This window comes from Loxodonta africana, chromosome 6 (genome assembly GCF_030014295.1).
Source record: "Loxodonta africana isolate mLoxAfr1 chromosome 6, mLoxAfr1.hap2, whole genome shotgun sequence".
In the NCBI taxonomy this organism is placed as follows: Eukaryota; Metazoa; Chordata; class Mammalia; order Proboscidea; family Elephantidae; genus Loxodonta; species Loxodonta africana.
In genome coordinates, this window is record NC_087347.1 from 56,201,343 (window position 1) to 56,215,764 (window position 14,422).

The 14,422-nt window shown below is 38.3% G+C and overlaps 2 protein-coding genes across 3 annotated transcripts in view; one reads left to right on the plus strand and one right to left on the minus strand.

Moving 5' to 3' along the window:
* Positions 1-2,206, plus strand: part of NEMP2 (nuclear envelope integral membrane protein 2) — a 38,181-nt gene extending 35,975 nt beyond the window's left edge. Inside the window, exon 10 of the mRNA XM_064286892.1 lies at positions 1,667-2,206. The gene's annotated coding sequence lies outside the window, so the exon portion shown is untranslated. The remainder of the gene's footprint in view (positions 1-1,666) is intronic.
* MFSD6 (major facilitator superfamily domain containing 6) overlaps positions 1-14,422 on the minus strand; it is a 91,719-nt gene that overhangs the window by 2,401 nt on the left and 74,896 nt on the right. For both annotated transcript variants that reach the window (XM_003405956.4, XM_064286890.1), the window contains 3 exons: positions 5,023-5,184; positions 3,991-4,089; positions 2,194-2,474 (listed from right to left, as the gene is read on the minus strand). In XM_003405956.4, coding sequence (XP_003406004.2) covers positions 2,194-2,474; positions 3,991-4,089; positions 5,023-5,184 — 542 coding nt within the window. The remainder of the gene's footprint in view (positions 1-2,193; positions 2,475-3,990; positions 4,090-5,022; positions 5,185-14,422) is intronic.

The following is a 14,422-nucleotide window of genomic DNA, read 5'->3' on the forward strand; positions in this document are numbered from 1 at the left end:
ACATTATCTTTATAAACTATGTCATGCCAATTGACCTACATGACCCTCGAGCCTTCAAGTCCAGTGACATACTCCCTCAAGATGTTTGGTCATGTCTAAGAAGTTTCCTTAACTGTGCCCTCTATGTGCTCTATAATATATATGAATATACATGCAGTACATATAAATATGTATGTAGAAATATCCATAACTATACCTACATATACACATTCCTGTATGGCCTCTCACACCTATTTAGCATACATATCTACCTATTTATCCATTCCTAAATTCCTTGTTATTACTGTTGATGCAGGATATGTTATAGTGTTGTATATGTTACAGTATTTACCATGGAGCCCTGGTGGTAGAGTGGTTAAAAGCTACAGCTGCTAACCAAAAAGTCAGCAGTTCAAATCCTTGCGGACTGCTCAATGTCTTCCTTTGCCTTGGTCACGTTGTGCTAACTTCCCCCATATTGTGTATTGCCCTTCCTTTCACCAGAGTTAATACGTATCTACTATCTAGCTTGTGATTCTCTCTCTCTCTCACCCCTGGTAACCATCAAAGAATGTTTCTTTCTGTGTATAAACCTATTCCTGACTTTTTAAAATAGTGGTCTCATACAGTGTTTGTCCTTTTGTGATTGACTGCTTTCACTCAAAATAATGTTCTCCAGATTCATCCATATTGTGAGATGTTCACGGATTCATCATTATTCTTTATCATTGCATAGTATTCCATTCTACATAGGTACCACAATTTGTTTATCCATTCATCCGCTGATGGGCACTTAGGTTGTTTCTATTTTTTTTTGCTATTGTGAATAATGCTACAACGATCATGGGTGTGCATATGTCTATTTGCGTCACAGCTCTTATTTCTCTAGGATATATACCTATGAGTGGGATTGTTGGGTTATATGCTATTTCTATTTCTAGCTTTTTAAGGAAGCGCCATCCCATTTTCCATAGTGGCTGTACCATTTTACAATCCCACCAGCAGTGTATAAGAGTCCCAATCTCCCCACAACCTCACCAGCATTTGTTGTTTTCTGTTTGTTTGATTAGCGCCATTATTGTCAGGGTAAGGTGGTATCTCATTGTAGTTTTGATTTGCATCTCTCTTTTTTTGAATGGCTAATGATTGTGAGCATCTTTTCATGTGTTTGTTAGCTGCCTAAATGTCTTCTTTGGTGAAGTGTCTGTTCATATCCTCTGCTCATTTTTTAATTAGATTGTTTCTCTTTTGTTGTTGACTGATATTCCAGTTTTTGATGGAGCAGAGGATTTATGTGAGTTCATTATCTTGATGGATAAATAAGATCATGTATCATGGTTACCAATGAAGAATCAGATTTGGTTGAATTAGGCAAAGATTATATGTTAGTTTACAAATTCATGACAAATTTAATTAAGGTAGTTTAACAAATTTCCTAAAAGGGAAATTACCCAATTACCCTTTATTTTTAAGTCTTTCCCCTTTATTTCTTTTTTTAATGTGTCCTCTGAAGTGACTCTAGATGCAGAGCTTACATGAACTTATAATGATATGAGTAAAAGGAAGTGATTAAAAAGGGGGAAGTGGACTCATTAGTTTGGCCAAATTGCTCATAGAAGTCACTTACTCATTTCTCACAATCAGGATATCGTTTTCGTTGCACAATTACCCACTGTTTTACCAACAGGATTTGATTTTACTTGGTGGAGACTGGTGAAACCACACTTCCACTGCGGTGGGTGCTCTATCAGACCATGCATTGGCTCAGCTGAGTGACTCTATTTCACAGGTATTTATTGAGGTTCTATTTTTTTTATTACATATAATGCCCAGCACTGGAATTTTGGAGTTACAGAGATTAATAAATATGGGTCCTCCAAGTCAAAAATCATATATTCTCATTACACCTGACATTTGCCATCCGGAGATTTTAAAGAAATATACAAAATCAGAGTGGATTTCTTTCTTTCTTTCAAGAAATACTGTCTCCTCTGTGAAGTCTCCCTAAATTCCATAATGCAGAATTTCCCCTCTCTGGGCCCTTGTATACACCTCTATTATCATGTTAGTGAAATTATTTGGTTGCATGTCTATTTCCCTCAACAAACCTTCAAAATATCTTTTTGAGTGAATAATTGGATAAATTAAAACAACTGAGCCTACTTAAGATCTCTTTGGTGAATGGTCATATTGCTAACAGCAAAGGAATTTTACCTGTAAAGGTTGTATCTCAGAAGCACGGCTGTCTCTTGTTAGTTGCATCATCTCTTTAATTTGGTAGAGCGCATAGACAAAGGTCACCCAGGGAGAAGAGCTGACTCCCCAGGCTGGTTTGTTCACATCTTCCTGTTCTTCCTGGTGCTTGGTTTTCTTGGGCGGAAGTCTAGGCTCAATGCGTGGCATGACATCTTCTGTCTGTTGCTGTACCAAGTCGATGGTTGCTATGGGAACAGGACTAGAGGGAACAGGAATCCTTTCTGCCAACATTGTCTTGTCTGGAAAGAAAATAATGTTTAAATCATGTCTCAGGGTTTTCTTCATATTTAAACAAAGCCAAAAAAGCAACAATCCCATAAGCCCATTCTAGTGTGCTAGACAACATTAATAAATTGCTGTTTACCAGGGACTTCTTGCTGCAAGACTGAATAAATAAACATGATGTCATGTTTCAGGGTCTCCTTATAGGGCTTAATATATAATAAGTCGCTAGAAAAGGACATCACGGTTGGTAAAGTAGAGGAGAAAACCAACCAAACCAAATTCAGGGCTGTTGAGTCGATACCGACTCATAGAGACCCTATAGGACAGAGTAGAACTGGCCCATAGAGTTTCCAAGGAGCGCCTGGCAGATTCCAACTGCCGACCCTTTGGTTAGCAGCTGTAGCATGTAACCACTATGCCACCAGAGTTTCCAAAAAGTAGAGGAGAGGATCAGCAAAAATGAGGGAAACCCTCAATGAGATGCACTGACAGAATAGCCTCAACGATGGACTCAAATATACCAACAATCATGAAGATGGCACAGGATCGGGCAATATTTCACTCTTTTATACAAGGGGTCACCATGAGTCAGAGTCGACTCAGCAATAAATAACAACTTATTAAATCTATCATTCATTTAACCTAGATACAATATCTGTGGGATGGTTATAGTGAATGTTGCCTTACTGATTTACAGGTTTATGATTTTAAAAATACACATCAGATATACAGGAAAGGCACGTGATTGTTTCTTCTGTTGGCCTTTTACAGAACGTATGGATCAAGGCTGTGTAAAATATGTGATCCAGTTAGGATTATAAAAGAACATGAATGAGAAAAATTAGTTTGATCTTTCTTTCTGAGTTACCTACTGGAATTAAAAATCTGTTTCTGGTACAAGCTAGTTTTTCTTTCCAGGTGGAGGCAAAGACTCCTCAAAAGATAGGATACTCAAAGAAGATAAGCCCTGTTCTAGGACCCAAGAACTGGGCAAGGTTATTACTGTTCTACTGGTTGGCCTTCTCCATTAAAATAAAAGATTCAACTTACTCTTATCTACACAATGTATAACGATTTTTTAAAAAGGCCATGCCTGGTTCAGAGAAAATTTCAAACATAAGGTTTAGATGTTTTAGGGATTTTTCTCCAATGTAGGTAATGGCCTAAAGATGAATACCACTGCCTATCCCCAGTAGTAAAATTATTTTATAACCTTATATATATTTGACCTAAATTTGAAATTCCTTTAGTATTCCAGAGAAATTTAAAACTACTTCCTCCCTAGTACTTCGTACCATAAAACAAAAATAAGAAAACCCCTAGTCACTTAAAAGAACCAATGTTCTTTTCAACATAGTAGGGTGGCTTCTCTCAAGCAGTGGTACACATGAGTTCGTTTATACACCACTAAGAAAATCTAACCAAATAGATCTGTTGTACACTCTGTTAACCACCTGTGTGGTTATGTGGTATGTGTGTAGAATTCCCATGGTTTGAACCTTCAGAACCATTAAGAATAGCGATGTTTACCTTCTTCCTCATCTGGCACTGCCAGCCACTGGATCAGGGCAAAGAGCAGGAGGATCACCAAGCAAGCCATGCCAATTCCTCGGAAGGTTGCAGCAGCCCCTGTGAAAACAAACAGAGCACTCTATACGGTAATTCCAGGAAATGCAGACATTCCTCATCCAAAGCCATCAATGTTCTGAAGTACGGGACAAGAGCAGCAGAACTTGGGATGAACTAAAGAAAAGCGACCGGTCATTAGCTTGATATAGTGGGAAAAACACAGGGCTGGGTAGGTGTCAGGAGACCCAGGTGCTGGTACTGGATCTGTCATAGGTCAATGAGGTACCTGTATTTAGAAAGGATTGTCTGGGTGCCTTTTGTCATAAAATTTAATGGTGATCTCCTCTTCATAAAGACCATTTACCCAACTATTATCAAACAGCTCTATTAATCTGTAATTGGAACAGCAGAGCACAAATCGTGCTATACATTCAGACATCTTGGGCCCACCTTACACAGATGACTGAACACTCAAGATCCCTGGAGCAGAAAATTCTTCACTTCCCCCCCAGCCCCTGATATTTCCAATGAGGGAGATCTGACAAGGCAGGCAGGTTGTGTTGTCATAGATGTAGTAACATTACCAAAGCCAGCAAATAGTTAGATTTTTCTGGTTCACAATCTCCTGATGGAATAACAATAGATTTTCTTTTTCCCTAGCATTACTATCAGCAGGTTTAGGCTACCTTACTTCAAACCAAAAGCACACGTGCTCATTCATTTATTTGGTTCCTCAGAGGTATCTCTGCAGCACCTCATTGAGCAGCTTGTCAGGGACGCATGCAGGTTACAGGCTGCCTCTAATCATCCTGATGATGGAATAAGCACACTGATTTACAGTTATGACTACCCTGAAACCTAGGAAGACAATATGAATGCTAGAGTTCAGTTTCTGGCAATCTCCAATAAAAATTTGAGTGTTTATTGAAGTGTTGCTGAAAAATCATAAACTTTTATCAAAGAAGAAAGGAAAAAAGAGAAAGCCATTCTTACCAAAGTAATTGACTAACACGCCTCCGATCATGGCACCACAGCCTCGCCCCAAGCCCAGATGGAGGCCCTGCAGGATGCCCTGGGCAGACGTCCTCAGCTCAGGGGGAACTGCTGCACTGAGGTAAGAAATGCAAGCTGCCCAGATGGCCGCGTGAGTCACTCCTGGAGAGGGAGAGGAGGAGGGGTTGTCTGGTCAGCATTCCTCAGTAACTCTTTTTTTGAACATAAATTATATTATTTTTTTAACTACTACTGCTACTATCCATGACCCATTGTCATCAAATTGATTCTGACTCATATCAACCCTACAGGACAGAGTGGAACTGCTCCATGGGGTTTCCAAGGCCGTAATCTTTACAGAAGCAGACTGCCACATCTTTCTCCCACGAAGTGGCTGGCGGGTTTGAACTGCGGACCTTTCTGTTAGCAGCCAAACACTTAACCAGTGTGCCACCAGGGCTCCTTCTTTGTTTAACAGGCACCTACATTTTAACATTAAGATTATTTTTAATTTTTTTTTTCATTAGTGCCATGGTTAACATTTTTGGAGGTAAAGCTTTTTACATACCTTAGGTTATTTACATTGGCTAGAATTCTACAAAACCAAAAAACCAAACCCATTACCATTGACTCAATTCCAACTCATAGCAATCCTAGGACAGAGTAGAACTGCCCCATAGGGCTTCCAAGGAGCAGCTGGTGGATTTGAAACTGCCGACCTTTTGGTTAGCAGCCGAACACTTAACCACTGCACCACCAGAAATCCAGAATTCTATAAGTGGGGTTAATTATTCAAAAGATAAAATGATTTTTGTGCTTTTAAATATATTATTACAATCTATTTTCCAAAAGAGTGTAGCGACAATGTACAATGCCATCATTACCAGTTTCATTATATCTTCAACATTTGCAGGAAAGGAGGAAAGAGGATGAAGTTAAAAAAAAAAAAATTGGCCATTATTTTAATACACGGCAACTATCCACTGTCTGAATTAAAATTTTTATTAAGATGCTACTTTAAATATAATAAAAAGATATTGTTGCAACAGGTTTATAACTATACAATGTTAAGAAATCATCTGGTTCTGCTTAGATTAAGTCTTGGGCTTGCTCCCTAAAAAATATTCTCATTTAGAGGCAATATCATCAGAAACTCAATCTATATCTTAGAAAATTAAACTAAAAGGCCAATATTCATTTTAGATTCGGTCTGTTATTAGTTTGCTTCTGACCAAAATGGAGCGATAGGAACTGGACTTACCCTCCTTCCTGAAATAACTAAAAACCAGACAAAATAAATGAAACAGCAGCTCTCAAAGACACTGGACATCAGGCAACATGGGCAGTGATCCCTGAGACTGGAAACAAATGAGGCGCCCAGCTTACTGCCTAGTGAGGGTTTCTAGGCCACAGGGCAGGGCGGGGGAACAACTGAGTTGAGAAGATGGAGCTGAGTCTAGGGAGATCAAGGCAGCTAAAATTTGCAGGGCAGACTGCCAGAGAAGAAACAGTTTCGGAAGGAGAACTCAGGACACCTGCTAAGAATTCCCTTCAGGTACTGAGCAGAGTACTGATCTGCTTATGCATGTGCAGAAACTACAAGAGGCCAGGGCAAGAACCACCTGAAAGAATTAGAGGAAACGATTTCCAAAGCTCACACAAAGATGTTGCATGAGCTAGAAAGAAAGAAATGCCCTGAGTTTTTTTTCCTCTTCTTCTCTCATGCTTGGTAAGGTAGAAGGTCAACGAAAAAGAGAAAGATCCTTGACACGGTGGCTGCAAAATGGGCTCAAACAAAACGATTGTGAGGATGGCACAGGACTGGGCAGTGTTTCGTTCCATTGTACATAGGATCGTTGAGTTAGAACTGACTCGACAGCACCTAACAACAACAATAACAACAACCTCTCTTCCTATGATCTTCCACCTGTGCTCTCATTTGCTCACTGGTGATCAACTTTGGCTGCACATGGGAATCAACTGGGGAGCTTTAAAAAGTATGAATGCCTGGGTGCACCCTTAAAGTCCAGTGTAATTGTTCTGAGGTGCAGCACTGGGAGTTTTAAAAAGCTCTTCTGGTGAGTCTAATGGTTAAGAACCACCTCATTAGCTGAATCCAGGCAGAAGCCAGGAGATCAGATCCTGGGAAACGCAGCCTACAGAAATCATCACCCTGCCATACATGGTGGGGAAAGTATCTGAGAGCCAATGGGTCTAGGATCAGCAAAGATGGCACAATGAGGTGAGTAGAAATAAGGGAGAAGGGTGAAAAGCAAAAACAAAACAAAACAAAAAAACATAGGCATGGTCCTCTAAATCCAGCTTCCTCTGTGAAGCCTTCCCTAATCACCCCTGCTGCAGAGACTCCTCCTCCTGCATGTGAAGAACTCCCCAAAGCCAAGGAAAGAACCACCCAAAAGAATTACAAAGATCAGTACTCAGAACTCGTACAGGGCTGGACACAGTTTTTCTAGACTGGAAGAACTCATGATTCATGCATGAGGCCTCACATGGCCTCTTCATGTGCCTTGGGCTTCTTCACAGCATGGCAGCCTCAAGGCTGTCAGACTTAAAAGGCTCTTGGGTTAACAGTATGAAATCGTTAGCCCTAGACTAAACACTGCTTTGGTTCCACCTAAGTAATCTTAAAAGCCAGACCTAAAGGATTATACTGTTTCCAAGCAACTTAACTATGTCTCAGAACAAAGCTCAAGAATATTTATAGGAATACAAAAATATCTTGCATTCAACAAGGTAAAATTCACAATGTCTGGCATCCAGTCAAAATTACCAGGCACGATCTTCCTTAAGTAGATCCATAATGAAATAAACACTATTTTTACTGGGTACATTAGATTATATGCCTCACAGGTAACTAAGAAACATCAAAGTAATTGTTTTTAAGGCCATATATGTTTCAGTCATTATTTCAACTAGGTTATTTTTTATCTGTAAACCCTGGTGGTATAGTGGTTAAGAGCTATGGCTGCTAACTATAAGGCTGGCAGTTCGAATCCACCAGGCGCTCCTTGGAAACCCTGTGAGGCAGTTCTGCTCTGTCCTATAGGGTCGCTATGGGCCGGAATCGACTTGATGGCAACAGGTTTGGTTTGGGTTTATTTTTTATCTAGAAAGATGGGGTAGATTAGAGATAGTTCGCACAACTTAATTTTCACAGAAGTCAAAGTACTTGCTTTATCTAGATAAACAACTGAAATACCCTAGATAATGCTAGCTGTTTCAGAATTGAATAATGCCCGGATAGAGTCTTAATTATGAATGCTGACATAGTACACAATGGGAATATTTTTAAATATTTTCACTTGTATTATTAAAGATGTTACTCATTCCATTTCTTTCCAGATGTACATATTTTCTCATTAACAATACTAAGAAAAACCCAAAAATATTCTAAGAAATAAAATGAATTTATCAAAATTAATTAGCTTCAATAGTAAAATCCAACTTGGGAATCATTTTAAAGATGAATCACCTAAAACCAGAAACCACATCAAATGATTTTAGGTTCACGTTAATGGTGACTCCAAATATATCGTTTTGTCTATGTCTGAGTAATCCACTGCCAGATTTACAAGTAGACAAAAATGGGCCTATGTATTTATAGGACCAAAACATTAAAATATGTATTGTTGCTATAACTCCAGATCAAATATAATAGCAGTTATTCTTTTAAATGTAAAGGCCTGGGCACACACAAAATCTCCCAATTAATAGGGTTTCTTTTTCCCCCCAAGATTCTACACATTTAATTTCAAGCCTTTTAAGATAATTAAAACATTTTCCAGCAGAATGATATAAATCAGAATGCTTTTAAACTATTCTTAGAATTTGGGGCTGGTATTAAATGGCAGTTGCAAAAGATTCTCTACAGTTAAATTTCTAGAGTTTCCTTATTGATTTTTGGGACTGATTAGATAACTGGGAACTACATTCTTTAAAGCAACTCAGGGCATTAACTAAAGGAAAAAAAACAGTAAAGTATGTAGTAAAACAAATTTTCTCTGGTACTAAAACCAGAAGAATGAAAGTCACTCTGCCTGTATGCCCCAACATTTTCCAAGGCAAATGAGAGATGAGAAATTATTTCTCTGAAATAACATTTCAAAATATTGTGAAAATGGAAGAATTAAATAATTTCCACTCCTAGAAAACCAACTAGCAAAACTAAACATTCCTAAGGGGGGCTGGGTTGGTAACATCATTATCTTTGTATACAAAGACAGTTGTGGTTCTTGTTGTTAAATGTACAACCTTCTAGTAACCTTCTTAATAACCTAAAACTCTTGCCAATGAGTTTTTTTACTAATAAACTATTTTACTAATTTACTAATAATAAACTCATTTTACTACCAATAAAAAAATCAACTTAGAAATCTAAAAACCCTCCACCATTTTCCATATTTATAAGACAAGAAAAGGAAAAAAGAAAATCTTGACAGCTGTGCTACCTAGAACAACCTTCCTATAAAATTTAGGGGGTAAAAGATATCAAAGCTGGGAAAAGAAAATTCTCCTACATTCTTTATTTCTTATTAGCGAACTATGAGAAGATAAAAATAATTATGATTAACATGTAATAAAATTTATCATTATTAATATTATTACAGCATCTTACTCTACCAGGAATTGTGCTAGGCATTTTACATAGATTATCTCATTGACTTCTCCCAATAGTAGGAACTATTTTTTTTTTCCTGTGTTTTCCAAAAAGAAAACTGAGGCAAAGAGAGATTAAAGTGCCTTGCCAAAGGTAACACAGACAACAGAGTGGTGTAGCAGGGGTTTGAACCCAAGATGTCTATGCTCAGAACTTGAATGTTAAAGTACTACATTATAATGCCAACTCACAACAACCATGAAAAGCATTCTATAGTAAATGTAAACATCTACTTTGGGAGGTTATGTTGATAATATCAAACATGGCCAACAATCTACCAAGTCAATTATTGAACTAAAAATAGCTAACCCAACAGAAGATAGTCTCACTACCTTCTTCCCTTCCTCCTAAAGAGATGACGTATCGTAAAAGATTTAACAAGTTTCTTATATGTCCAAATAACTCTTTACCTTATAATATTCAACCCTGGTATCTGATTCTAAGGCATGTATTTTGAAACTGCTTAGTCTGAGCCCACAAGAATGCTCTATTGCAATAAATAACATGTATAAGCAAGAAATTTTTTTTTTCTTCCTGAGGAGACAGCTGCTTTTTGTAAAATGCTGTATGGTTTACGGAAATCACATCGTAATGATTGGGAGGGATGAGAACTGATAATCAAAGTACTGGAGAATGACATTTTGTTTTGTTCTGAATGTCTTGCTTCTGTCACTGATTTGTGCTCACTGAACAAAACATAACTATCGCTTTAGCACTGATACCAGGGCCAGATTAAGGCATCTGAGGGCCCTAAATACTGATAATCTGTGGTGCCCCCTTCTCTGCTTACTCATGCATTTGAACGGGATATGTGAGTTATATGTATATACATATATATGGGTGTTTGTGCGTGTATCTTAGCTATCCATGATGTAACTTCTTTTTAAATGTGATTATAATATTAGCAACTGCACAAAAATTGGCATCTGCCATTTTAGTGGAATGAGACAAATCAGATTATAAAATTTTCAGTGGATGTGGGGTACTAAGATTTTTACTATATGCCACATTTTCCTACAAAAAGAATATCCCACATATTCTATATCAAAGAAGATGAGTCAGTGAACTTAGTTGTTCTAACAATCAATGTAAAGTTCTGTTGATCTCCCACCACAAAGACCTAATTGACTTTTACCAATTTTGCTTTAAATGGCTCATACTTCAATTTTGATGCTTGTTTCATAATAAATGCTATAATTACAAGTGAACAAATGATATTATGAAAGAAAATTTAATGATCAGAAAACAAGTATTACAACAAACTAACTTTATCTGTAACCCATTGGTTGTTTACCAGGGCATGTGCAAGGGCATACCCTTGTGTTTGTATCATAGCAAACAGCATTGCTGACCCTCTTGGCTGGAGTTGCTGGATCAACAGATGTGGATGTATAAGACTGTTCTCTCAAAATGTGTCAGAGACTTGTTATCTATTAATAAAATCCATCCTTGCCCAGTAATTGCTCATGGTGGGTCCAGTTGCATATTGGGTGAATGTAGCAAGAGTTTCACTCAACAGCCCACCCCACCTCTTATTTATTAAAAAGAAACAGTATATTCCCAAGAGGCCCTCCGAGATAAGGAGTTTCAATTACACTGGAGGGGACCACAGGAGACAGATATCAACAAAGGTGTTGAAGTGGTAGGGGCCTCATAACTTAAACAACCTTTTGCCTTGGTATCCTCATGACCCTGCATGAACTTTATTTCTGGCCTGCACATTCTCACACACTGGAGTTTGTTATCAGTTTCATTTAGTGCCCTGCCAGTTCCCTTCTACTGTGGTGCTCGCTTTTCCTTGTGTCCTGTCGCTTAGCATCTATGGGTCTTCTCTTTGGACAGCTAGTGCCCCTGTTTTGTTGATGCCCTAAGCACGTGCTTACCTTGCTTATTGGGTAATCCATCCTTTACTGGCACCCTGAATCAGCTATGACAAACCTTCCCCATTGAAAAACCAAAGCATAAATTTCAGTTCATTCAGTATAATTCTCAAAGGCTGGGATTAAAAAAAAAAAAAAAAAAGCCTCTGACAGATCAAGCTAGTGAAAATCAACAAAAGACTGTTCTTCCTTTAAAAAAAAAAAACTCTCGGCAGCCAATAAAAAGGGTCTATAGTGGTTATGGTAATGTTAGCTGTTATAATAGATAAACCTTGTAGTCTTAGTGGCTTTACACATTAGATGCTTTTTTTTTTTTTTTCTTGCTCACATAAAAGCCCAATGGGCAGGAGGCTCCACACAGTCAGTCAAGGACCCAGGCTGCAGAGACTCTGCCATCTTCAAACATGGCTTTGAAGGTCACCCTGAGTATCAACATTTAGCTGGTAGAGAAGGGAGGAGATGATGGCACATGGGAGATCTTATGGGCTGGGTTTTGAAGTGCACACATCATTTCTGCCCATCAGATACTACTGGCCAGAATCAGTCATATGGGCATACCCAGCTGCAAGGGAGGCTGAGAAATACAACCTGGCTGTGTATCCAGGAAGAAAAGGAACACAACAGGTAAATAGCAAGCCAGTCTCTGCCAAAGTCAGGGCCACCAACTACGGAAATTCCAATTAGCGGAGGACCTAGTAGCAGTTGCATGAATTGGAAAGAGACTTTATACAAGATACACAACAACTCTTAAAGGCTGACACTCCCACATCCGCCAATGGGTAGCACTGTAAGCAGAATTATCTTCATTCATTCAACAGTATTTACTGAGTACCTATACCATGTACCAGATACCCTGCTAGGTTTGGAGAGATGGTATACAAATATGGGCCCAGCCACCCCAGCTAGGTGGAAAGGGGCAGCATTTGCCTGAAAGAAGAGCAGACTGAGCTTATGGAGGACAGCAGACGACCAGCACCTGGCATAGGACCTGACACATAATGGCAGCTCAACAAATGAATGCTGAACTGCAACTAGGTAGGAAGTGGTCTGCATATTAGGACTTGAAGAAGAAGGTGTTTGTGGACCCTAGATACCCCAGGTAATATTGAAGAAAACTTCCAAATCCCATAAAGGAATAAAAGTGGAGGGAGAAAATAAAGCAGTAGGTGTCTTCCATAAGCTTCAACTTGAAAGTTAAGGAATAAAATAAAATAAAAAAAGATATGTGAATTGCTTTATTTAAAAAATGTTGAAATATAGTGAGGAATGCAAATAGAGAGAGAGAGATGCAACCGCGCGCTTGGGGCCCTCATGAATTTTACATGCCGGCATTATGCCCAAAGCATAACTTAGAGAAGATTTTAAGATACTACCACCCAAAACTGAATGCATTTAATGTCAGGATTTGGCAACACGGTTTACATTCATTGTCCCCTCCATATGAAGCCACATATGAGAACTGCTTTTATATCAAAGGCAGGAAAAATTTTACTTCCTTAAAAATATCTTAAAGAACAGTGAATTGACTAGTCATGTTTCCGTTATGCTTTGGTCACCAGGTCTCAGAGCCTTATTTACAACCAAGCTTTCATGTATAATTGTAGTCTAACTTGTTAGAACAATCTCCTAAATTGTATTTCCCCTGGTTCTGATTTTATTTATTTATAATATTTTACTTTGTTATTTCATATTTGTGTTATCTAACATTTACTGGGGGCCATGTGCCAGGGGCTGTGCTAAGTATTTACATGGATTAGTTTAATTAATACTCATATCAACCAATGGTACAGTTCAGGAGTCCAAGGCTTAGAGAGATTAAGCATCTTGCTCAAAGATAGGCAGGGATGCTAGAATTCAAACCCAGACAGTCTGACCCAAGCCTGAATGCAATAAGTGGTTTTCGGATTATCACATATTTTGGTAAACTGCCTCAACGAATTCGTGTAATGAGGTGAGAGCATATCCAAATGAATTGTTAAAGTACACTGATGTTTTTACAGATGTGCAATGGGTGGCAGGATGTCACCCTAGGAAAAGAACTATCAGGTCAGCTTCTAAATTTTTTTTTCCCTTCTTTCAGGTATTTATAAGTTTTTGAAATAGAACTTCCTGTATTATTTAAGAAGCTTTAAAACTTAGAAAATATCAACCACAGTACATGATACAGGGGACCGCAGAATCAATCAAACAACAAGCATTTATAGAAGTCAAAAAGTACAAGGCATGGTCCCTGTAGTCAAGAGGGACTAAGTGGTAAACTATGTAACACCGTCCATAAGTTTGAAAACAATTCAGAAAAGGGAGAGCTACGTGTGAGATGCAGATGCCAGAAAAAGATTCTTGAAGTAAAAAAAATTAAACAAAAACAAACCCATTGCTGTTGAGTCGATTCCAACTCATAGCAACACTATAGGATAGAGTAGAACTGCTTCAAAGGGTTTCCAAGGCTGTAAATCTTTACAAAAGCAGACTGCCACATCTTTCTCCCACAGAGAGGCTGGTAGGTTTGAACTGCTGACCTTTTGGTTCGCAGTTGAGCGCTTTAACCACTGTGCCATAAGAGCACCTTGATTCTTAGAGTAGATGATGTTTACAATGAACCCTAAATGGGCAAGTTAATTTCTATTTTAAAGAAAACGCTATTTAAGAACTTTCAGTAACTATAAAACATGGGGTAAGTAGGAATGAAATTTGTCTATTATAATTTGTAAGGCTATTTTAAATAAAAATTACTTTAACAGTAACACCAATGACTTTCATAGGCCAACTTCTCAATTGAAACTCTGAACTTAGAGCATTTGTCTAGAGGATGTATTCATGTAGTAAACTACCTGGGCTTTAA